The sequence below is a fragment of the Chenopodium album genome, chromosome 22, assembly GCF_948465745.1.
Source record: "Chenopodium album chromosome 22, dcCheAlbu1.1, whole genome shotgun sequence".
Taxonomy (NCBI): domain Eukaryota; kingdom Viridiplantae; phylum Streptophyta; class Magnoliopsida; order Caryophyllales; family Amaranthaceae; genus Chenopodium; species Chenopodium album.
In genome coordinates this window covers 5689692-5714302 of record NC_137855.1, presented here as the reverse complement: position 1 = coordinate 5714302, position 24611 = coordinate 5689692, and the positions used below count along the sequence as shown (strand labels likewise).

Sequence of the window (24611 nt, the reverse complement as noted above, 5' to 3'; positions counted from 1 at the left end):
TCTTTTGCTTGGCGAACAGCTGCCTTTGCCTTACTCTTAGCCTCCTTATACGCTGCAAAGGTTTCATCACTCCTACATTTTCCTAAGGCTTGATAGCATTCCCTTTTTTGCTTAATTACTGCTTTCACCTCTTCATTCCACCACGAAGTATCTCTCTGTACCGAAGTTCTTCCCCTTACTTCCCCTAAGACCTCTTTGGCCACTCTTAGGAAACAGTTCTTCATTCGTAACCAAGTCATGTCCGGATCCACCTCTCCATCCCAATCCGCTTCTTCAATTACCTTTTCTGTAAAAACCTTAGCTTTTGCATCCCTTAGGGTCCACCATCTTATCCTTGGTTCTTCTTGTCTAACTTTTTTCTTCGCCTTCTCTTTCAGACGAATAGTCATTACCAATAGCCGGTGTTGGGTGACCACACTCTCCCCTGGGATAACCTTACAGTTTATGCAACTTTGTCTATCTATGCTCCTTGTGAGCAGGAAGTCTATTTGAGTTGCATTTGCTCCATTCCGAAAAGTTATCAAGTGTGAATCCCTCTTCTTAAACCAAGTATTAGCCAAAATTAAATCATATGATTGGGCAAAATCCATAATAGCTTCACCACCGGCGTCCCTCTGCCCATACCCAAAGCCTCCATGGACACTCTCATAGCCATCTCGGCTCGCCTAATATAATTGTTACACCTTTTCTTATAATAGGTTTACTAATTTTTAATTGCCCCTTTCTTTTGCCTACCAAAAGTTGGGTCTCACACTCTCCATAATTCATTTTGTTTTTTTTTATTTTTTTTTTAAAAAAAATCCACTATCTTATGTTGTATCACATTTATTTTTCTAGAGTACACCCTAGCAATAATTTACTCCGTGTGATATAATACGCATAGTCGGCAATTTGGCATAGATTGGTTACATGATTAAATTGGGATGGAAGGAGTAATTTGATTATAATTAGTAGTATATGATGCACAAAAATGCTTTCAACATCATATAAAATTCAAAGCAAACTAGCTAATACATTTGAGTTTTTGACAAATCAGTTTTGGATTTTGGCCGGGTTTGATGTCATGTATATACTTCTGTGAGTGAAGAAAGTGTCAAATTTTAGCTGATAAGTTTAATCTTATGTATGTACTTCTGTGAGTAAAGAAAGTGTCAAATTTTGTCTGATAAATATCGTATGATGATATGTGTGGCTTACATTTCATGCTTATGGCTTTCGTATTTTTCACCTATAGCCGCCTTAAATGAGGCCAAACTTCTCTCTATTCTAATATTGCTGCAAGAAAAGTTTTGCTCATTTTATCAAGAATGATCTCCACTGCTTTTCTAAGCATCCAATTTCCTTTCATAACCTGCATCATCTCGCTGTTAGCTGTTGTTTCCTTGTCAAATTCTGACAATGCACATTATACAGCATGCTCTAGTTCTTTTCTATTCTCCTGTGGGCAAATCCAAAATATTGGGTACCCATTTTGGGGAGATAATAGGCCTGATTTTTGTGGAATCTCAGACTTGAAGCTCCGCTGTAATAATAATTCTCGAATTTACCTTACTATGAAAATACTTCATCAGGATGAATTAGTTAGATTACAGGTGCTTGGCATCAATACATCATCCCATACAATGGATGTTTCCCTAAATAGGTTGTTCAATGGGTGTCATTTGCAAGGTGCAAGCAGGACAACCTTTCCTCCCTCGTTAAAGCCAGCCTCCGGTTATACAGATATTATCTTGTTCTATGGTTGCACAAGTGATTGTTACAAAAGATATTACTCTAAGACTTTTTCTTGCTCCAATGGTGATGGTACCAATGGTACTGCTTATTACTTTGGTAAAACATCAAGTATCAGCAGGATGGCCTCATCATGCTCGTGCAATAACAATGTTACTTTTCTGGTAGATAAGAGAGTGGTGGATGACCTCAGTCATAGCACTGCCTCACTTCTTAGTGTCTTAAACAAGTGGACAACTATTAGGATGGAGTACAAAGCGAACTTCTCTGCCTGTTCTAAGTGTCAGGAGTCTGGTGGCAGGTGCGGGTCAGATCGATCTTCAGATCTGTTTGTTTGTTATTGTAGAGATGGACCTGATCAGCCACTAGTGTGTTCTGAACCAGTTGCATCCCTGCTACCAAGTGCATCTAAACCAGGTACATAATTCAATACTTTGCTCTTTACTTTTTTGAATAGTTAACCAGCCTGACCTTTATTACAAACTAGGTTAAGTCCCGTGCCATGCACGGTAATTTTTAATACTTATCATTAGTTTAAGACTACTATTTAATTATAAAAAAATTATACCTAATTGCAAAATAGGATGAAAGTTCTGTAATTACAAAAAAAAAAAAAATTTAAAAATTTATCACACTAAAGAAAACAGAGAGAAAAATATATGCACGACTAATAAAAATAACTAAGCATTACATTACAAAGTTATAAAACTTCTCTAAGAAGCTTTGGCCAAAAAAAATAAAAAAATAAAAAAAGAAAACTTTTGGAGGGAAAGTTTTTAACCAGGAAATGACATGTGTCATTCCTGGTTTCGCCTTTAGTATAAAGTTATAGATTACAACAAATCATACAGTGAAAATTGTCCGAGTCCAACTCGATCAAGTTAATTTGAAGTATTGATTGTAAAGTGATCATCAAGACTTCAAATAGAAATTCTTTACAGAATTCTTTTGTGGTTATTGGCCTTATTTTAGACAAAAAGTTTCCAAAGGCAGTTTATTTTCAAATTGCATAGGTAATTTCTTACAAAAAATATTCCTGGTTTTCGTTTGATGTGTGAATCTAAAACTATCCTCCAAATTTCAATATTTATAATAAGGCCAAGTAAGCCATCTTAGATAAATTTGCAGAATTCCAAAATAATTATTTGACCTTGCAATATTAGATTTAGATTAATTGTCTGGGATTGATGCATAAGCACAAATTAATGGCTACTAGTTGTTCCTTTGTGCAGTTGGACGGCAAAAACTACTCTTTGGATCAGGTATTATACTTGTCATGGATACGGCATACATTTCACTTTGATATATACTTGTTCGTTATTACAATTATTAATTCAAGTAGAAAGGATTTATTAAAGAGGGAATGAAGAATTCGAAAATTTAGAAAACTTTTCTATGATTGTTGCCTACAGGTGCAGCTGCTTCACTAGTAGGGACAATGATGTTGGTTGCTTTGATCATTTGTGTATATAAAAGACGAAAAACTAGTAAATTTTCATTTCTATGGAGTAGGCGAATAATAGGGAATCAAAATGTAGCGGCCTTTTTACAAAGTTATGGATCTCTTGCGCCAAAAAGATACACATATGCAGACTTAAAGAAAATAACCAATTCCTTCAAAGATAAACTTGGTGAAGGAGGTTATGGAAGAGTTTACAAGGGAAGACTACACAATGGTCGTTTCGTGGCAGTGAAGAAATTGAAGGTTTTAAAGGGTGATGGGAAAGATTTCATTAATGAGGTATTAAGCATTAGCAGGACTAATCATGTCAATGTTGTGACTCTTTTAGGATTTTGTTTCGAAGGAAACAGAAGAGCTCTTGTCTTTGAGTTCTTGCCTAATGGATCACTTGAAAAGTTTATACATGGTAAAGAGATTAGACAGTCATTGCAATGGGAAACTATGTTCAACATTGCGATTGGAATTGCTCGGGGATTAGACTATCTACATAGAGGTTGTAAAACACGAATCTTGCACTTTGACATTAAGCCTCATAATATTCTGCTTGATGATGAATTTTGTCCAAAGATTTCTGACTTTGGCCTTGCTAGATTGTGTCCAGAAAAGAATAGTATGATATCAATGTCAGAAGCAAGAGGGACAATTGGGTATATTGCTCCCGAAGTTTTTTGTAGAACTCTTGGTGGCGCTTCCCATAAATCAGATGTTTATAGCTATGGGATGATGCTCATAGATCTAGTTTGTGGCAGGAAAGTTCCAACTAATGAAGTTCAGCACGACAATAGTGAACTGTACTTTCCTGAATGGATATACAGTCGGCTTGAGCCTGTGCAAGAAGCTGCAGTTGATGGGATTGAGGACAATGACAAAAACGAGTTGGAGAGAAAAATGATTATGGTTAGCTTATGGTGCATACAAACATATCCTTCAAACAGACCGCCAATGAATAGAGTTGTAGAGATGTTGGAAGGGCCATTTGAGTCTCTAGAAATGCCGCCCAAGCCACATTCGTCTTCTCCTGCAAGATGTGTGTTTGATGCCTCACTAATGAGCACCACATAAGTTCTGTTTTTGCTTATGTTCCTTTTGTCATATTAAGGCTTTCTATCACCATCAGTTGAGACATGTCAGAAGCATGTTGATAATGTAATCTGTTGTAAACTTTTGTTGTAAAATTCTATAAATGAGAAACAGAACAATAAATCATTTTGCAAACTTATGTTCCTTATGTCATATTAAGACTTAGCATTAACGATTAATCAAAACTGTTTTAATTTGCTGATGCAGTTATCTCAAAGATAATGGTTATTGTCGTCTGTTATTAATGTCATTTTTTGTGCTTCTCTTTTTGTTGCTGCTATTCTTTTAACAGTCAAGATTGACCACTCGCACCAAATGACTAGAAGTGTTGTTGCTCTGCCGGCGTCATCAGTTGAACTTGTTCTACAGTAAGCCCATCATGCTGTCTAGTACCACCATTTGATCGAACTTGGATGATAAAGTACAGTTGACTTTTTATTCATGTTGTTTGATGCTAAGTCTTGAATTCAACTGAATGTGTTTTTGCTACTCAAGCTACAGATTCCCTAGCCTATTCTTACTTTATACTGTATCATAATCTTCATACACCCAAACATGGGTGAAGCGAAGTGACACTTATACCCATTTGATTTAAAATCCTATATGAACTACGGATCATTTGCAGGCTTGGACGGGAGCAGGCTGGACTTATGTTTTTTTTTTCTTTGTCCAACGGGCTTTATGTAGCAAACCTGAACACTTTTATGCGGGCTTGATACTTTGCCCATGACCGCTTATTAAATGGGCCGGGCTTGCCCGCGAGCTAACGGGTTTTTGTTTTACTATTTGTAACACTAAACTAACCTTTTTATTATTTACCGGTGCTAAAATTATTTTTGTATTTTTTGTTCACAAATAGTAATAGAAATTAAATAGAAGGTTGAAATTATGACATATGTTATAAATATATGAAAGAAAAAACTTATTTAATAAGTGTTAATGATAAAGTATAAAAATAAAATAAATAATTAAAACTAATAAAAACTTATAGTTCAATATAGTCTCTTTGTATTTATTTTCTAAAATACACAAAGTATTTCATAATTAACTAACTAGATAAAATTATTATTATTATTATTATTATTATTATTATTATTGTTGTTGTTATTAATATTAGTATTATTATTATTATTATTAGTATTATTAGTATTATTAACGGGACGGGCGGGCTAGCCACGATACATATTTTCTTGTCCATACCCGGTCATTTATATTAACGGGCCGGGCCTAGCCCGCTCAAATATCCATTTTTTTCAAAAAAGTTGTCCAAGTCCGCCTTTTTTGCGGGCAGGGTTGGGCGGACTTAGCAGGCCGTCCCGCCCATGAACAACTCTAGAACTACCTACTCCCACAATTAGCTTAATCCGTATTGGTCATTTCACATAATCAATCAACTATTTACCAAACAATTTTATACGATTAGCTAATAAAATAAGTTAGTAAAATCAATAAGCTACATCTTTTAGTTTCTCACCAAACATAACCGTTGGGAAATTTTGTGGGATGATGTTTTTTCTAGCTAAAAAAGCTATGTATTTCGCAAAGTTTTCCGCTTTTGAAAATAGAAAAAACGTCGGAAAAGTAAAAGATAAATCATACTCCGTAACATACGTGGCATGAAATATCGCATTCAAAGGATATATTCAGTACCAATTGAAAATATTAGCTCTTTTATTTATTTATTTATTTATTTTTCTAAAGTAATGTTAAATTAACATTAACTTTGATAAGATAACATAAAGAAATTCAATTACATTTGATAAGAATTGAACTCAAACCTTCATATCAAAATTCAAAACTTTTTACGACTTCTATTTAAAAAGTGGGCCTATTTAATTATAAGTTTTTTTACATAGTCAAATTTTGGTTTTATTTATTATAAATTTATGTATGACTTGTGTTATAACATTAATCTTTCTTCTTCTTCTTCTTCTTTTTTTTTTTTTTTTTTTTTCTCTCGGGTTTATTTGGCTTTGCCACCAAGGCACCAAGGCTAGTTAGCTGATGTAAGTCATTGAACTATGTAACTATGTAAGAGCAGTTAGACACATGCTAAGCTTGGTTTAGAAGGGCTATTTTTGGCATAAAATATTTTTAATATAATAATAATCCTACGTAATTACAATTAAAATGTTAAAAAAATCCTTGCAAACCAAGTAATATTAGGATTAGCAAACATTTAGCACCATTTAATCATCTCTCCTCTTCATAAATTAATCAAACATTTTATTTTTTCGCTCATAAAATTTCATTGTACGTCGTAGTAAGAGAAAAACCGCATTTTCTCTTAACTAGAGCAACAATTCTTTCACTTTCAATCCAATCTAGGGTTTCTTCCTTTCAGGTATTACTTAATTTCTATCCAATTCATCACAATTTACTTATTTTTTTTAATTTTTTAGCATTGGGTTACTTTACATTTTCCCTAAATTTGCAATCTTACAAGTTATTGTTTTTAAAGTATGAAACTTTGATTGATTTTGTGTTCATTATGTTAAAATATGCTGTTCTTGGATTTCATTTTCAGGTATAATTTAATTTCAACCCAATTCATCGCAATTTGTTTGTTTTTGTAAATTTTCAGCATTAGGGTCACTTTACATTTTCTGTAAATTTGAAATCATAACGCTTTTTTTACAATTGAAATTCTTAAAGTTTGGATTTTGATTGAATTTCTGTTCTTAATGTTTAAATTTGCTGTTGTTGGATTTCATTTTCAGTTGGAATTTGGTTGCTATTACATTTGGGGAGTATTGTGTTGTTTGTAGGGTGAGTGAGGGGGGGAATTGGAGGGTGTTAAATTAACAAAAGCAAAAGCAAATGAGTGGTGCTCCGAAAAGAGGGGCGCATGAGGAAGGCGTTCATTCGTCGTCTTCCTCGATGCGGCCAGGTTTTGGTGGTGAGGAGGAGGAGAATTCTGGTTTTCCTAGGGTTAATTATGGGGCAGTTCAAGATTCTACTAGACCAGGATTGTTACCTCGTCCAGAATTTCGTGATGGGGAAAGACGATCCCCTTTGCATTCGGTGTATAAAATGCCTTCGTCGTCTATAACTGCTGATTCTGCACATGCTACTCATCCTATTGCTGGTCCTGAGATTAGGGCAGAAGCAAGGGATTCAAAGGAGATTAGAGAAAGCAAGGGCGGGGAGGGTAATAGAGATGTGAAAGTTGAACCTAGAGAAGTGCATCATCAGGCTGTCAAGGCTGAGAAGGAGAGTAGGGTGGATGAGAGTAAAGAAGGGAAACATGAGAGGGACATTCGTAATGATTCGAAGAGTGAGGTGAAAGTGGATAAGGATGTTTATGGAGGGTCCGGGAGTCATACTAATTGGAAAGAGCAATACAGAGGGAAAAAACATTCTGATGTTCCAGGCGGTGGTGGAATGCCAAACTTTTGGATGAATGCTACTCAAATGCGCCCCAAATTTGACCCTGCCAGGGATGCTGCTGTGGCGTTTCGTGAAATAAGTGAAGCCGTGGGAGAGAATAGAGTTGACCTTAAAAGCGACGATAAGTTCAAGGAAAAGGAGAGAAAGCGGAAGGAAGGGAAGCACCATGATTGGCCTGAAAGTGACAAAGATCGGAGTGATCACAAGAGTAATGCGCAAGCAGCTGGTACTACTAGTAATAATGATTTCAAGGAAGTAATTAGAGAAGAAAGGGAATCTGAGCAGTGGGGGAGGGAAAGAAAAGAAGGTTTAAAAGAGAAGGAAAGACCAAAGGATAAAGAAAAGGAACATGTTGACAGAGAAGGTCGGATTGGCGGGGAGAAAGAAAATCATCAGAATGAGAAAGAGATCGCAGAGAAAACATCTGTTCAGGAGAACTTTCCTGTGGAACAGAAGAAACCAACTGAATCTTGGAGAAATATGGAAAGAGAAGCTAAAGAGAGGAGGAAAGAGAGAGATGCTGATTTAGAGGCAGAAAGGCCCGAGAAGCGCACTAGGGTCTATGATAAAGAGTCTGAAGAAGGGGGTGCTGATGTTGATGGAGCTACAGACAGAGAAAAAGACACCTTTAGTTACGGGGTGCAGCAGCGGAAGAGGATGCTTCGTCCAAGAGGTAGCCCCCAAGTTGCTAATCGTGATGGACGTTTCAAGTCTCGCGGTCAAGATGGAGAGGGGTAAGTCCTGCCCTCTATTTCTAGAAACTTTTACTTAGCTTAGGCTTTTAATTGCTTCATTGGTATGCTATTCTGGTCCTTGATCTAGATGTTGTGTGAATGATGTTATGAGTTATGGCTTAGGGCAGTTCTTATATATGTTTGTATTGGTGTAATTCATTTGATTCTAAAATGCATGTATTCCACTCAAATATAAAAAATTGATGCTATGTGTCTGCTAAGTAGTCAGGCCATTTACACTTAAGAATATTCTGAAATACATGTAGGTTTAACATAGATTGTTCTGAAATATTACATGTAGGTTTAACATAGATTGTTCTGAAATATTACATGTAGATTTAACATTGATGGCTTTTGAAAGTCCCATTATAAATATGAATATGATTGTCTTTTATTTTTGAGGTATTGACCTACCAACTTTGTAAACATCTATGTACATGCTGAATGTTGCTTCTTACATTGCATTGTCTAAGACATTGCTAATCCTCCTTTCTGCTTTCTTTGCAGGTCTCAAGGTATGCCTGATATGTTGCCATTAAAATTCACTAAAATGGACTTTCTGTTCACTGTGAAAGTCATTTTGGCATAAGCTTTGACATGTTGCTTGGTGCTCTCTTTTCCCATTGTATTTTGCTGCTTATCTTTTTAGTAAAAATTGACTTAATATGTGAACTTTTTCAGTTGGTGGGTATATGGTGGGATTTTTCTGAGTAAACTTTGGGTATATGTATGCCCTTTTTAGGTCTTCCATGGACATTTTTATAATAGCCTAAAGGATGAACTATTTTTTCATTATTGTACATCATTACTTTGTCGCTGATGATTTTTCTCTATTATATAAGCCAAGGGGTAACAAGTGGTGTTTGTGAAATTTCTAAAATTGCTCCTATCAATTTGATATGAATGTGAAGTTTTATTTCTTTTGAAGGAAAAATCTCAAAATTATATATACAATACAATTTGAAAGATTCCACATTTTTTCAAATTTATTGTACAAAATTGATATTTACGGATTTTTTAAATCTTATATACATTATAATTTTAAAGTTTCTATGTAGCATTCTATATTGTACGTATAATAAAATAATTTATTCTACATAATCTTATGATCAATGTACCATGTGCCAAAATATATTCCGTAGAATGTAAAAATTGGCTTTTAAGTCAATGACAATCATGACCTTAGTTTTGTCATCTATGTTATACTCCATTCTCTCTAAACAAATAAAAAACTTCAGATTAGAGGAATTAGGTTAATGTGATAACAATGGTTGAACTTTATATTATTGGCTTACACATTACACCATATAGATTTATAAGTTTAAAATTAATGTAAGGATTATATTGTTAGTTGTTTCACCTACTTTTTAATATAAAACACACGTATCGTGTGTATATAGAGCTTGTTATATATGTTGCAAGTTTTGTAGTGCAATGCAGTCAATGGTTTAATTTAAAGGGGTTAGATTATATCTTTGATTGTATCTTCTTTTGGCCTTCTTGAGTTATTCTACTTATCCAACTGTTGCAAAATCTGTGACCCACCTCTCCTCAGTCTTTCAAAAGTAATAATCATGTCAATATTGAGTAGCCTGTCTTTTCTTATTTTTAAATTTTTAACAGTATAGTCTGATACATGCTTTACTTTGTTTGGCAATCTTCACTGAACATTAGTTAGGGGTTCATACTATGTAATGACACTCATTCATATTTCACTCCCTGTCATGGAGAACTACATATTCATCTAGTTCAAAATACTTACATTTGGATTAATGGAGATGTAGGTAGCCTTTGGTCTGCAATATATATAGCCACTGAACATTTTTTCCACAGGTAAAACTGAGGTGTCTACTGTTTATAAAGTTGGTGAATGGATGCAAGAATTGACAAAATTATGGAGGGAATACGAATCATCCCAGGCTGATAAAAGCAGCGATAATTCATCTAATGGTCCTACTTTAGAAATCAGGATACCGGCTGAGCATGTAACTGCTACAAACCGTCAAGTAAGTTAGTTCCTGATGATTGTTGTGTCTATTTCAGAATTACCAGGATCTAATTTCTGTTTTTCTTTAATAATTATATCAGTGAGTCTACCATAAATTGTTGAATTGATATTTTGAGATCTTTTTAGCTTTCGTACTTGCTTCTAGAGTAGTGTCCCAAATATTGTCCATATGCAATGTTAGTTGTCAAGGCTGACGAGCTTTGCTTGTTAGTAAAATCAACAATTCACATATAAAGGCTCTGTGATGGAAATGTTGGTAATAGACTACTACCTATGAAAAGCGTTCCTCTTCTTCTGATTCTTAAAATCACTGTTCTATTTATTAATTGTTATTTAAGTTCTTGAATTAATTGATTGGTAAATCATAATTTTCTTTAATGAAACTGCTGGATCAATTGGCATATTTGCTTATCAACAGTCCTGATGATGTTTTTGGAGTATTCTGTGATTATAGTGAGGTTGTTTGAGTGTGGAATGATTTGTATCTCTCATCAGTGATATCCTATTTATCTAGGATCGAGTTTTAAAGGTTGCGAACTTTTTGTATTTTAGTCTGTATGCTATGGGGTTTTTTTTTTATTTTATTTTTTCTATTTTTTATTTTTTATTTTTTATTTTGCTTTATTGGAAACCCAATGTTACTTTTAGTGATATTTGATATGTTTACTGAACAGGTTAGAGGTGGACAGCTTTGGGGAACAGATATATACACTGATGACTCAGATCTTGTTGCTGGTAGGTAATTTGATAATATTTATTGAGCTGAAAGAAGGATCAACATGTTGAAGAAACACATAACGTGTAAACATTCTCTTTTCAGTTCTTATGCATACAGGCTATTGCCGGCCAACAGCATCTCCTCCTCCAGCAGCTATTCAAGAGTTACGTGCAACAATACGTATTCTACCTCCGCAAGATAGTAAGTCGAAAGATTCAAAACTTCAAATTTTGTTAAATTTTCACAATATGACTGTTTATATTTGATGTGAAGCAATTTCTCATTTGTTTGGTACTTTGGTATATGCATACAACAATGTTTTTTCATATTTTAGTGTGTTTGTAAATTGTATGCTTAATTTTCTGTGTGGATGATTTTTGGTAAAAAGTTGTGTTATAGTGAGATAGGTTAAATACTGACATGGTGTTTAGGAGAGCTCTGTCTTGACTTTATAGCTCTATTGAAATTATATTTTTAATGTGGAAATGTTTAAAATGTGATATGGAGATTACTTCTATAGCCGTTGCCCATTGCCTCTAGCTTTCTCCCTAATGCATCAGCATATATTTTGCTTAAAGTGGTGCTATCATCTCCTCATTGTGGAATTGTTGGTTAACGTGAAGGGTGTCAGCGTGTCACACATAGATGGGTGCAGGATTTTTTTTTGTTTCCTCAAATGTTATTTCAGCTACAAAACGTGAGCAACGTGAAGTGAATTATCTGTCCACAGAATACATGTTTGAAAGTTTGACCTTTGGTTGGCATATGTCTGGCAGATAGACGTTTCCTTATATTATGCTGCCGGTTTTGAGTTGCAACTCACATTGTATCATCTCTTCTTTTACCTGCCTTTTCCTCTTTTTCTTATATATTCACCTTTTTCTTTCATCTCTAAATCAATTTCATTTCCTTCCTTCCAGATTCTTTCCATAAAAAAAACAATCCTTTCTTTTTCTTGCTTTACATAGAAAAAGATATGCAATTTTAGACGAAATATTAACCCACCAAATCTCATCGACTCATCCTGTCTTTTTCTATTGTTTTGATGACAAATATTTCACATTGAATTTTGAGTTTGGTATTTGGTTCTGATCATCTGCTCTGATTCGTTTGCATGTGGATCTAAAGGACATTATATATTATTTAAATAAAAGGTCTATGGTTGCTTCTGTTTCTGTCCATAAGGGTCTACAGGTTTGTTCTTTGCTAGTTTTTGCACAATGCTTTGTTTGTGTGATATGAGCTGCATTGGCGATCTATTTCCTCTTTTTCTGCTTGTTAAACTACAGACACCCTTATTCTGCTCAGCTGTCTATATTTGTTCCCCATTTGCTATTTTTGATATTTTTTTTCCCAGTAAGAAACACTTATATGCATGCATCCTTCCTTTTGCTGCTACTGCATCTAACAAGTGAACTTGGACTACCTGAAGGTTATGTTTCTACTCTGAGAAACAACGTCCGATCTCGTGCATGGGGAGCCGCAATCGGCTGTAGTTTTCGTGTTGAACGTTGCTGCATTATGAAGGTGCGCTATTTGCATCCCTCTTGTTTCTCCTTTCTTAGTCAAGATTTTTCACACTTGCACTCTTTGTTTCCTTTGGGGACTTTCATGTTTCTCCATTTTCAGAATGATATTAAACTAGATGTGCTTTTCTTTCTACTTCTTATTCTTCTTTATTTATTTATTTATTTATTTTATTTTTGTGTGTGTGTGTGTGGGGGGGGGGGGGGGGAATGAGAGATATCATTTAATGTGGCTCACAATAACAATTTACCCTCTCCATGTTTTAATAAGTGTTACACTTGAGTGGCACATAGTTTTAGGCAATTCAATTTACTTAAATAAAATAAGTGGTAAGTGGGGTAAATGGAGTATTAAAAAATTATAAAAGAAAGATAGTGGGGTTAATTATTTATTGAAATGTAATGAATGTGAGAGGAAAGAAATAATAATAATAATAATAATAATAATAATAATAATAATAATAATAATAATAATAAAAAATAAGAAGTAGTGGGTCTGGGTGGGACCATTAAATGAGTAAGATATAATATTAAAAGAATTTTTTGACTTTTACCACCAAAAAAATCATGAAATTGTTTTTTACCACCACGTATTTTAAAAGTTTTATTTTACCACCAAATAAAACTCAAAAAATTGTTTTTTACCACCTACCATTAAGAAAGCCGTTAAATCTAACGATGTTAAATTTTTTTTTCGATTTTCGTGCACAAAACATGTTTTTCAAAGGTTTTGGGGGGCATTTTGGCTCTTCTGCTCTAATTTGAGGTCAAAAAATGATCGAAAATGCCTTGCTTTGTGTGTTTCACGCAATTTGAGGTATTTTTAAACACGCAAAACGAGGCATTTCTAATCATTTTTTTATCAATTTTGACCTCAAATTGGACCCGTAGGGCCAAAATGCCCCCTTAACCTATGTAAAACATGTTTTGCGCACGAAAATCAAAGAGTTTAAAAATTCCGTTAGATTTTTGACGACAAGTTATAAAAAACAATATTTAATTTTTTAATTGGTGGTAAAATAAAACTTTTAAAATACATGGTGGTAAAAAACAATTTCATGTTTTTTTTGGTGTTAAAAGTCAAAATTTCCATATTAAAATGTAGATTTTTGCCAAAAAAAAAGGATGTGTAAAACTTATAAAAAACTTAGCTGCATTTGGTGAGTAACACTTATTAAAACACGGAGGGAGTATAGATATTAACTGAGGAATATTCTTTGGTTCTTCCTGTATCTGCGAAATAATGAATACGAAGCATAAAAATTAGGTTTTAAAATTAATTTAATACTGGATTAAATATAGGAAATTGAAAATGGACTATATTTATTGGGATATATATGGTATATAGTTGTTGATAGCCTAATTCAATGAATGAATTCTTTACAGAAGATTGCCATTTAAGTACTCCGTATAATCTTAATGAGAAATGAATTCTATTTATTCGCAAAATTATGAAGTCAAGTTAAATATCTCGACAAATGAAGTTAGTTGATTGCTTTACTAATCAGAAGAGATTGCTTTATTAATTAGAAGAGATTGCAAAATTATCAATTCAAGTAAAATTTCTCGACAAATGAAGCTAGTTGATTGCTTTACTATGAGGAGGATTTAAATCATAGGGGATGAAGTATTATAAGGACCAGATCCCATCATGCTTGCAGTAGATAAGATCTTGGTCTCAGAATAGCAGCGTGATTCATCAATTCTAATTGATTTGATGGTTTTTTACTTTCTTTGTTTTATTTCAGAAAGGCGGTGGAACCATTGATCTTGAACCTTGCCTCACGCATACATCTACAATTGAGCCTACCTTGGCTCCAGTTGCTGTGGAGCGCTCAATGACAACTAGAGCTGCAGCCTCGGTAACTTTTTTTGTTTTCTCTATGCAACATGGAATTTGCAGCATACTCATTTATAGGCTGTTTAAGCAACGAAGTTACCAACCATACACTGGTCAACTATTATTGTTGAGAAATCTTTTTAATGTTGAATTATACGGGAAAGTTAATTGAAGAAGACTGTATAAAAGTAATACTGTGGAAGTGTGGAATGTTTCGCTGTTTTATATCGTAAACTATGGAGAAGTATATAAATACACATTTTTTCATTGATTAGTTTGCAAAAGGCAAAAATAAGTGAATTTGTATGTATAATAGTGTTATTGTTATTTTTTTCTCTCTCTCTTAATTTTCCTCAATTTTATCATCAATGTTGAAAAGAGAACTATGGACAAATTGGTAAACCTTAATTGTATGGTATTCTTAGCTTTCTTCCTTGTCCATGGTTTTCTTTCCAGGCATCAAACTCTGTAAAATTAGAACTCTATTGTTTCCTTCAATTTTGCTGAATTTTTTTTTTTCAAAAAAAAAAAAAATGATGCTGAAAAAATTTGATGAACGTAGAAATCTTACTGTCTGTTTATCTTGTTGAATAATGATAGTTTTGTTTGATTTTGTTTTCCAGAATGCATTACGACAGCAAAGATTTGTACGAGAAGTCACAATACAGTATAATCTCTGCAATGAACCTTGGTACAACATCTTACTTGTTAATACGGGAGTTTAACTTTAACATATTACATTACTGTCATGTATGCTTGTGTAAGCGTATTAGCGTGTATTTCAGTGCATGTTCCTATTGTACTTGATTGACAGAGGTTACAGAAATAAAGACCTTACATGTGTTGTTCAATGCACTCTTTCCCGTATCAGTGTCTTAATTTCTACTAATACATTATACATCTACAATTACCCTTATATAGGTTTCAACACAGTATGAGATTTGTATAGTTAAATTTACTGTCATTTTATAGCAGTAAATTTCCAGCACACCATTTGACATACAGTTTCTATCTTAATTTGTGTGTTTTAGGCAATCAAGCCTACTCGTATGTATATAGGATGTAGAGAGTACTTATGATGCTTGATATGTTTTACCAGGCACTTTTGACAAAATTCATTTTTGTTCCTTGATAATATTAAGTTTCAATTGTCTGCCATTGCATGCTCCTTTAGTTGGGAATTCAAGTAATCAAGTGAATTTGAGGGAGGGGGGGAGGGGGGGGGAGGGGGGAGTTATCCTTGTGTATAATTTATGAATATAAACTCCTTTTAGGAAGGTTTTGATGCACATCCTTTTACCCTAATTAGATGAAGTGATAATATAACATTCTGTAAGTCATACGTAACAAATTTGCAAATAAACAAATGAGGTTTTTTAGAAACAAAGCAGTATTAACTGAATTACCTTCATAATAGACTTGATTACTGTTAATCTCTATGGTATTTCAGGAATATAGATATACTCTTATTTCATACTGTCTCTAAATTGATCGTTTTCATGATTACCTGTTTTTAATTGCAACTCATATTTGAAATTGTTACTGGTTGTGGTTAGACTACTAGCCTCATAGTATGTTAATCTAAAAGTGGAGCTTATCTGCTTTCATATCCCTCTCATACAGTAAATACTCTGGTTTCGAAATGTTTAATTGTTCATATTATGTGATGTCTTTTTTTTTTTCCTTTTCTATTTTCAGGATCAAATATAGTATTAGTATTGTAGCTGATAAGGGCTTAAAGAAGCCCTTGTACACATCAGCTCGTCTGAAGAAGGGAGAAGTTCTCTATTTAGAAACTCATTTTTGCAGGTAATATGTTGTCAATGCTTGTTCTTCAATGAGCATTCTTAGTGGCTATTGCAGTTTTTGGTTGATTTTTAACAGCAATATCGTACTCATAATTGGCATAGTTCCCAAATACTTGTACTTCTTTGTTTGCCAGCTTGTTTCATTTGGCTAACTATTTCTGACATGCAGTGGGTGAAAGAATGGCCCCTCTCCTTAATACGTCTGTTGTTACCAACAATTTTGGCATTTTTATGACACATTGTTCATCATATGTAGGTATGAGCTGTGCTTTACCGGCGAGAAGATTGTTAAAGTCCCATCTGTCTCACAAGCACATGAGGCGGAATCAGATAAGTCTCAGAACCATGTTCATACTGCAAATGGTGAAAGAAGTAGTGCAGAAGGTGATAACATGGTAGTAGACATGTTCCGGTGGTCTAAGTGTAAGAAGCCTCTTCCGCAGAAGTTTATGCGATCAATTGGGATCCCTCTGCCTCTAGAACATGTGGAGGTACTGCACATTTACATGTCTAGTTTTTTGCTTTTTGTTTTAAAAAAACAATGCTCATTTCAATTGCATGATGAAATCTTTTTCTTTTTCTCAAATGGTGTCTTTTACTCCCATGTATGCAACTTATTTTTGTTGTGAATTAAACTTGGGCAACTCTTACTTTTACTGAACTGAATATACAGAATTGTTAAAGTTGAACTTGTCTAGATTGACTGCACTCATCCCAACAAAAAAAATAAAAAAGAATATAAGGTGAAAGGAACATAGCCTTATTTGCTTCATTTTTGCTTTGACAGGTTTTGGAGGAGAATCTCGATTGGGAGGATGTGCAGTGGTCTCAAACTGGTGTTTGGGTCTCCGGAAAAGAATACCCGCTTGCAAGGGTGCATTTTTTATCTCCAAATTAAGTCTTTGCCTATGTTAATCTTATTACCTGTTGTAAGTCGATCTTGAATTGATATAGCCAACATGGATAGGATAGGCGATAAGGGTTGTATCTTGTAATATAGGTTAAAGTTTATGTTATGGGAAACTCAGAATTTCGAGTTTCCTGTTAATTTTTTAAGGCATCATTTGGTGTATTTTCAGACCTTGGCACCTTACCATTATATTAATAAATTGTATTTTAAAACATCCTTGTTATGGTCAGGTTCTTTTCACCTTGTAATATAGGGTAATGTAATGCAGTTTGAAACCATATATGATCATTATATATTGTCATACGTGGTAGGCTTGATTTTACGAAATCACAACAAGTTATGAACGGGTAAAATGACTATTTAAGGTCATATTCGATGGTTCCACAGACCAAATTGGACACCCGGAGGGTATTAGGGACCATGGTATACATCTCGGCAATTTTTATTTCCGAGCGAAAAAAAGGTCAAAAAATTTCAAAATTGAAAGCTATATTCCATGTTTTTTTAGGAAATTTTGAGGTTTTATGGCCTGGTGGCAAAAAGCCTTGCGACCCTAGGGGATATATCTCGGGGTAATATAATGTCATTTGAAACCATATATGATCATTATATGTTGTCATAAATGTACGTGGTAGACTTAAGTTTACGAAATCACTGCAAGTTATGAACGGGTAAAATGACCGTTTAAGGGCATATTGGATGGTTCCACCGACCCAATTAGTCAATCGAAGGGTATTAGGGACCATGGTAAACATCTCGGCAATTTATAATTTCGAGTGAAAAAAGGTCAAAAAATTACAAAATTGTAGACTATAATCCACGTTTTTTGAGGAAATTTTAAGGTTTTGGGGCCCGGTGGCGAAAAGCCTTGAGACCCTAAGAGATACATCTCAGGGTCATATAATATTGTTTAAAACCATATATGATCATTATATGTTGTCATAAACGTCTGTGGTAAGCTTGAGTTTATGAAATCGGTGCAAGTTGCGAACGGGTAAAATAACCATTTCAGGTTATATTGGATAGTTCCACCGACCCAATTCGACCCCCGAAGGGTATTAGGTACCATGGTATAAATCTCGGGAATTTTAATTTCCGGGCGAAAAAAAGTTCAAAAAATTACAAAATTGAAGGCTATACTCTACGCTGTTTGAGGAAAATTCTGAGATCTCGGGCCCAATGGCGAAAAGTGCTGAGACCCTAGGGAATACATCTCGGGGTCATATAATACCGTTTGAAACCATATATGATCATTATATATTGTCATAAACGTCCGTGGTAGGCTTAAGTTTACGAAATCACTACAAGATGTGAACGGGTAAAATGACCGTTTAAGGGCATATTGGATGATTCCACCGATCCAATTGGACTCCCGGATGATCCTAGGGACCATGGTAAATATCTCAGCAATTTTTATTTCCGAGCGAAAAAAAAGGTCAAAAAAATTACAAAATTGAAGGCTATAACCCACGCTTTTTGAGGAAATTTTGAGGTTTCGGGACTCGGTGACGAAAAGCCTTGAGTCCCAAAGGGATACATCTCGGGGTCTTATAATGCCGTTTGAAATCATATATGATCATTATATATTGTCATAAACGTCCTTGATAGGCTTGAGTTTACGAAATCACCAAAAGTTGTGAAAGGGTAAAATGACCGTTTAAGGGCATATTGGGTGGCACCACCGACCGAATTAGAATCACGGAGGGTATTAGGGAACATAGTAAACATCTCGACAATTTTTTTTCAGGCGAAAAATGTGTCAAAATACTACAAAATCAAAAGCTATAATCCACGTTTTTAGAGGAAATTTTGAGGTTTAAGGAGCCCGGTGGCCTAAAGTGTTGAGACTCTAGGGAATATATCTCGTTGTCATATAATGTTGTTTGAAACCATATATGATCATTATATATGGTTCCACCCACTCAATTGGACTCCCGGAGGGTATTAGGAACCATGGTAAACATCTCGGCAATTTTTATTTCAGGGCGAAAAAAAGTCAAAAAATTCCAAAATTGAAGGCTATAAATCCACGCTTTTTGAGGAATTTTAAGGTTACGGGGCCCGGTGGCGAAAAATCTTGAGACCCTAGGGGATACATCTTAGGGTCATATAATGACGTTTGGAACCATATATGACCCTTATATGTTGCCATAAACGTCCGTGGTAGGCTTGAGGTCACGATATCGGTGCAAGTTTAGAACAGGTAAATTGACTGTTTAAAGGCATATTGGATGGTTCCACCCACTCAATTGGACTCCCGGAGCTTATTAGGAACCATGGTAAATATCTGGCAATTTTTATTTCCGGGCGAAAAAAGGTCAAAAAATTCCAAAATTGAAGGCTATAATCCACGCTTTTTGAGGAATTTTGAGGTTACGGGGCCCGGTGGAGAAAAGTCTTGAGACCCTAGGGAATACATCTTAGGGTCATATAATGACGTTTGGAACCATATATGACACTTATATGTCGCCATAAATGTCCGTGGTAGGCTTGAGGTCACGATATCGGTGCAAGTTTGGAACGGGTAAATTGACTGTTTAAAGGCATATTGGATGGTTCAACCCACTCAACTGGACTCCCGGATGGCATTAGGAACCTTTGTAAACATCTCGGCAATTTTTATTTCCGGGCGAAAAAAAGGTCAAAAAATTTCAAAATTGAAGGCTATAATCCACGCTTTTTGAGGAATTTTGAGGTTACGGGGCCCGGTGGCGAAAAGTCTTGAGACCCTAGGGGTTACATTTTAGGGTCATATAATGACGTTTGGAACCATATATGACCATTATATGTTGCCATAAATGTCCGTGGTAGGCTTAAGGTCATGATATCGGTGCAAGTTTGGAACGGGTAAATTGACTGTTTAAAGGAATATTGGATGGTTCCACCCACTCAATTGGACTCCCGGAGGGTATTAGGAACCATAGTAAACATCTCGGCAATTTTTATTTCCGGGCGAAAAAAGGTCAAAAAATTCCAAAATTGAAGGCTATAATCCACGCTTTTTGAGGAATTTTGAGGTTACGGGGCCCAGTGGCGAAAAGTCTTGGGACCCTAGGGAATACATCTTAGGGTCATATAATGACGTTTGGAACCATATATGACCCTTATATGTTGCCAAAAATGTCCGTGGTAGGCTTGAGGTCACGATATCGGTGCAAGTTTGGAACGGGTAAATTGACTGTTTAAAGGCAAATAGGATGGTTCCACCCACTCAATTGGACTCCCGGTGGGTATTAGGAACCATGGTAAACATCTCGGCAATTTTTATTTCCGGGCAAAAAAAGGTTAAAAAATTCCAAAATTGAAGGCTATAATAATCCACGCTTTTTGAGGAATTTTGAGGTTACGGGGCCCGGTGGCAAAAAGTCTTGAGACTCTATGGGATACATCAAAGGGTCATATAATGACGTTTGGAACCATATATAACCCTTATATGTTGCCATAAATGACCGTGGTAGGCTTGAGGTCACGATATCGGTGCAAGTTTGGAACCGGTAAATTGACTATTTAAAGGCATATTGGATGGTTCCACCCACTCAATTGGACTCCCGGAGGGTATTAGGAACCATGGTAAACATCTCGGCAATTTTTACTTCCGGGCGAAAAAAGGGTTTATATGTTGCCATAAACGTACGTGATAGGCTTGAATTTACAAAGTTGCTGCAAGTTGTGAACGAGTAAAACGACCGTTTAAGGGCAAATTGAACAATTCCATTGAACCAATTTGAATCCCGGAGGATATTAGGGACCATGGTAAACATCTCAACAATTTTTATTTTCGGGCGAAAAAAGGTAAAAAATTACAAAATTGTAGTCTAATCCACGCTTTTTGAGCAAATTTTGAGGTTTCGGATCCCGTTGGCGAAAAGCCTTAATTCAGACCCTATTGGATACATCTCGATGTCATAAAATGTCGTTTGAAACCATATATGATCATTATATGTTGTCATAAACGTCTGTGGTAGGCTTGAGTTTATGAAATCACTACAAGTTGTGAACGAGTAAAATGATCGTTTTAAGGGAATATTGGGTGGTTCCACCGACCCAATTGGACTCCCGGGGGATATTAGGGACCATAATAAACATTTCAACCAATTTTACTTGCGGGCGAAAAAATGTCAAGAAAATACAAAAGTGAAGGCTATAATCCTCGTTTTTTGAGGAAATTTTGAGGTATCAAGGGTCCGGTGGCGAAAAGTGTTGAGACCCTAGGGAATATATATCTCGGTTTCACCGTTTGGAACCATATATGATCATTATATATTGTCATAAACGTATGTGGCAGGCTTAAGTTTACGAAATCACTACAAGTTGTGAACGGGTAATATGATCGTTTAAGGGCATATTGGGTGGTTCTTTCGATCCAATTGGACTCCTAGAGGGTATTGGGGATCATGGTAAACATCACGGCAAATTTTATTTCCGGACGAAAAAAGGTCAAAAAAAAACAAAATTAAAGGTTATTATTAACGCTTTTTGAGGACATTTTGAACTTCGGGGCCCGATGACGTAAGCTTTGAGACCCTAAGGGATACATCTCGGGGTCATATAATGTCGTTTGAAACCATATATGATCATCATATGTTGTCATAAACGTACGTGGTAGGCTAGAGTTTATTATATCCCTACAAGTTGTGAACGGGTAAAATGACCGTTTAAGGGCATATTGGACGGTTCCACTGACCTAATTGGACTCCCGGACGGTATTAGGGACCATAGTAAACATCTCGGCATTTTTTATTTTCAGGCGAAAAAAAGGTCAAAAATTACAAAATTGAAGGCTATAATCCACACTTTTTGAGGAAATTTTTAGGTTTTAGGGGTCGATTGCAAAAAGTGTTAAGGCCCTAGGATATATATCTCGGTGTCATATAATGCCATTTGAAACCATATATGATCATTATAAGTTGTCATTAACGTACGTGGTAGGCTTGAGTTTACGAAATCGCTACAAGTTGTGAACGGGTAATATGATTGTTTAAGGGCATATTGGGTGGTTCCTTCGACCCAATTGGCTTCCCAGAGGATTTTGGGGACCATGGTAAATATCACAACAAATTTTATTTCTAAACGAAAAAAGGTCAAAAAAATAACAAAATTGAAGTCTATTATCCACGCTTTTTGAGGAAATTTTGAGGTTTTCGGGGCCAGGTGACGAAAAGTTTTAAGACCCTAAGGGATACATCTCGGGGTTATATAATGTCGTTTGAAACCATATGTCATCATTATATGTTGTCATAAACGTCCGTGGTACGCTTGACTTTACGAAATCAGTGCAAGTTGTGAACGGATAAAATGAACATCTAAGGGCATATTGATGGTTCCACCGACCTAATTGGACTCTCGGACGGTATTAGGGACCATAGTAAACATCTCGGCAATTTTTATTTTCGGGCAAAAAAAGTCAAAAATTACAAAATTGAAGGCTATAATCCACAATTTTTGATGAAATTTTGAGGTTTCAGGAGCCCGATAGCGAAAAGTGTTAAGACCCTAGGAAATATATCTCGGTGTTATATAATGCCGTTTGAAACCATATATGATCATTATATGTTGTCATAAACGTACATGGTAATCTTGAGTTTACGAACTCACTTCAAGTTGTGAACGGGTAATATGACCTTTTAAGGGCATATTGGTTGGTTCCATCGACCCAATTGGAATCCCGAAGGGTATATGGGACCATGGTAAACATTTCGACAAATTTTATTTTCGGACGAAACAAGGTCAAAAAATAACAAAATTGGAGGCTATTATCCAAGCTTTTTGGGGAAATTTTTAGGTTTCGGGGCCCGGTGACGAAAAGCTTTGAGACCCTAAGAGATACATCTCGGGGTCATATAATGTCGTTTGAAACCATTTATGATCATTATATGTTGTCATAAGAGTCCGTGGTATTCTTAAGTTTACTAAATCGGTGCAAGTTTTGAACGGGTAATATGACTGTTTAAGGGCATATTGGGTTGTTCCATCGACCCAATTGGACTCCCGGACGGTATAAGGGACCATAGTAAACATCTCGGTAATTTTTATTTTCGGGCGAAAAAATGGTCAAAAATTACAAAATTGATGGCTATATAATCCACTGTTTTTGAGGAAATTTTGAAGTTTTAGAGGGCCCGATGGCGAAAAGTGTTAAGGCCCCTAGGAAATATATCTCGGTGTCATATAATGCCGTTTGAAACCATATATGATCATTATATGTTGTCATAAACGTACGTGGTAGGCTTGAGTTTACGAAATCACTACAAGTTGTGAACGGGTAATATGATCGTTTAAGGGCAATTTGGGTGGTTCCTTCGATCCAAAATTGGACTCCCAAAGGGTATTGGGGATCATGGTAAACATCACGGCAAATTTTATTTCTGGACGATAAAAGTTCAATAAAATAACAAAATTGAAGGCTATTATCCACGCTTTTTGAGGACATTTTGAGGCTTCGGGGTCCGGTGACGTAAAGCTTTGAGACCCTAAGGGATACATCTCGGGGTCATATAATGTCGTTTGAAACCATATATGATCATTATATGTTGTCATAAACGTACGTGGTAGGCTTGAGTTTACGATATCACTTTAAGTTGTGAACGGGTAATATGACCGTTTAAGGGCATATTGGGTGGTTCCATCGACCCAATTAGACTCACGGAGGGTATTGGGGACCATTGTAAACACCTCGGCAAATTTTATTTCCGGACGAAAAAAAGGTCAAAAAATAACAAAATTGAAGGCTATTATCCACACTTTTTGAGGAAATTTTGAGATTTCGGGGCCCGGTGACGAAAAGCTTTGAAACCCTAAGGGATACGTCTCGGGGTTATATAATGTCGTTTGAAACTATATATGATCATTATATGTTGTCATGAACGTCCGTGGTACGCTTGAGTTTACGAAATCGGTGCAAGTTGTAAACGAGTAAAATGACCGTATTAGGACATATTGGGTGGTTCCACCAACTCAATTGGACTTCCGGACGGTATTAGGAACAATAGTAAACATCTAGGAAATTTTTTATTTTTGGGAGTAAAAAGGTCAAATTTTACAAAATTGAAGGCTATAAGCCTATAATCCACACTTTTTGAGGAAATTTTGAAGTTTCGGGGCTCGATGGCGAAATGTGTTAAGACCCTAGAAAATATATCTCGGTGTCATATAATGTCGTTTGAAACCATATATGATCATTGTATGTTGACATAAACGTACGTGGTAGGCTTGAGTTTACGAAATCACTTCAAGTGGTAAACGGGTAATATGACCGTTTAAAGACATATTGGGTGGTTCAATCGACCACTCTCGAAGGGTATTGGTGATAATGGTAAACATCTCGGAAAATTTTATTTCTGGAAAAAAGGTCAAAAAATAACAAAATTGAAGGCTATTATTCACGCTTTTTGAGGAAATTTTGAG

At 35.4% G+C, this 24611-nt stretch overlaps 2 protein-coding genes across 2 annotated transcripts; both read left to right on the top strand.

Moving 5' to 3' along the window:
• Positions 1-1100: 1100 nt before the first annotated feature.
• LOC145605127 (LEAF RUST 10 DISEASE-RESISTANCE LOCUS RECEPTOR-LIKE PROTEIN KINASE-like 2.1) lies at positions 1101-4353 on the top strand. Its single transcript, XM_081661151.1, has 3 exons — positions 1101-2148; positions 2964-2993; positions 3144-4353. Exons 1-3 carry the CDS (start codon positions 1308-1310, stop codon positions 4253-4255), a joined length of 1983 nt encoding a protein of 660 aa, XP_081517277.1. The 5' UTR covers positions 1101-1307; the 3' UTR covers positions 4256-4353.
• A 2128-nt stretch (positions 4354-6481) lies between these two features.
• Positions 6482-17421, top strand: LOC145605739 (uncharacterized). The gene is made up of 12 exons (XM_081661809.1): positions 6482-6617; positions 6994-8397; positions 8905-8912; positions 10231-10403; positions 11080-11140; positions 11226-11324; positions 12556-12650; positions 14398-14511; positions 15113-15180; positions 16188-16298; positions 16554-16788; positions 17085-17421. The coding sequence occupies exons 2-12, from the start codon at positions 7094-7096 to the stop codon at positions 17193-17195; spliced, it is 2379 nt and encodes a 792-aa protein (XP_081517935.1). The 5' UTR covers positions 6482-6617; positions 6994-7093; the 3' UTR covers positions 17196-17421.
• The last annotated feature ends 7190 nt before the right edge of the window (positions 17422-24611 follow it).

Bases quoted from the DNA above. Each gene is read 5' to 3' on its own strand.
- LOC145605127 (XM_081661151.1), top strand. From the start codon at position 1,308: ATGATCTCCACTGCTTTTCTAAGCATCCAATTTCCTTTCATAACCTGC. The intron at 2,149-2,963 runs GTACATAATTCA...TCCTTTGTGCAG, and splicing joins ACCAAGTGCATCTAAACCAG to TTGGACGGCAAAAACTACTC. The intron at 2,994-3,143 runs GTATTATACTTG...TGTTGCCTACAG, and splicing joins AAAACTACTCTTTGGATCAG to GTGCAGCTGCTTCACTAGTA.
- LOC145605739 (XM_081661809.1), top strand. From the start codon at position 7,094: ATGAGTGGTGCTCCGAAAAGAGGGGCGCATGAGGAAGGCGTTCATTCG. The intron at 10,404-11,079 runs GTAAGTTAGTTC...TTTACTGAACAG, and splicing joins TAACTGCTACAAACCGTCAA to GTTAGAGGTGGACAGCTTTG. The intron at 14,512-15,112 runs GTAACTTTTTTT...TTTGTTTTCCAG, and splicing joins CAACTAGAGCTGCAGCCTCG to AATGCATTACGACAGCAAAG.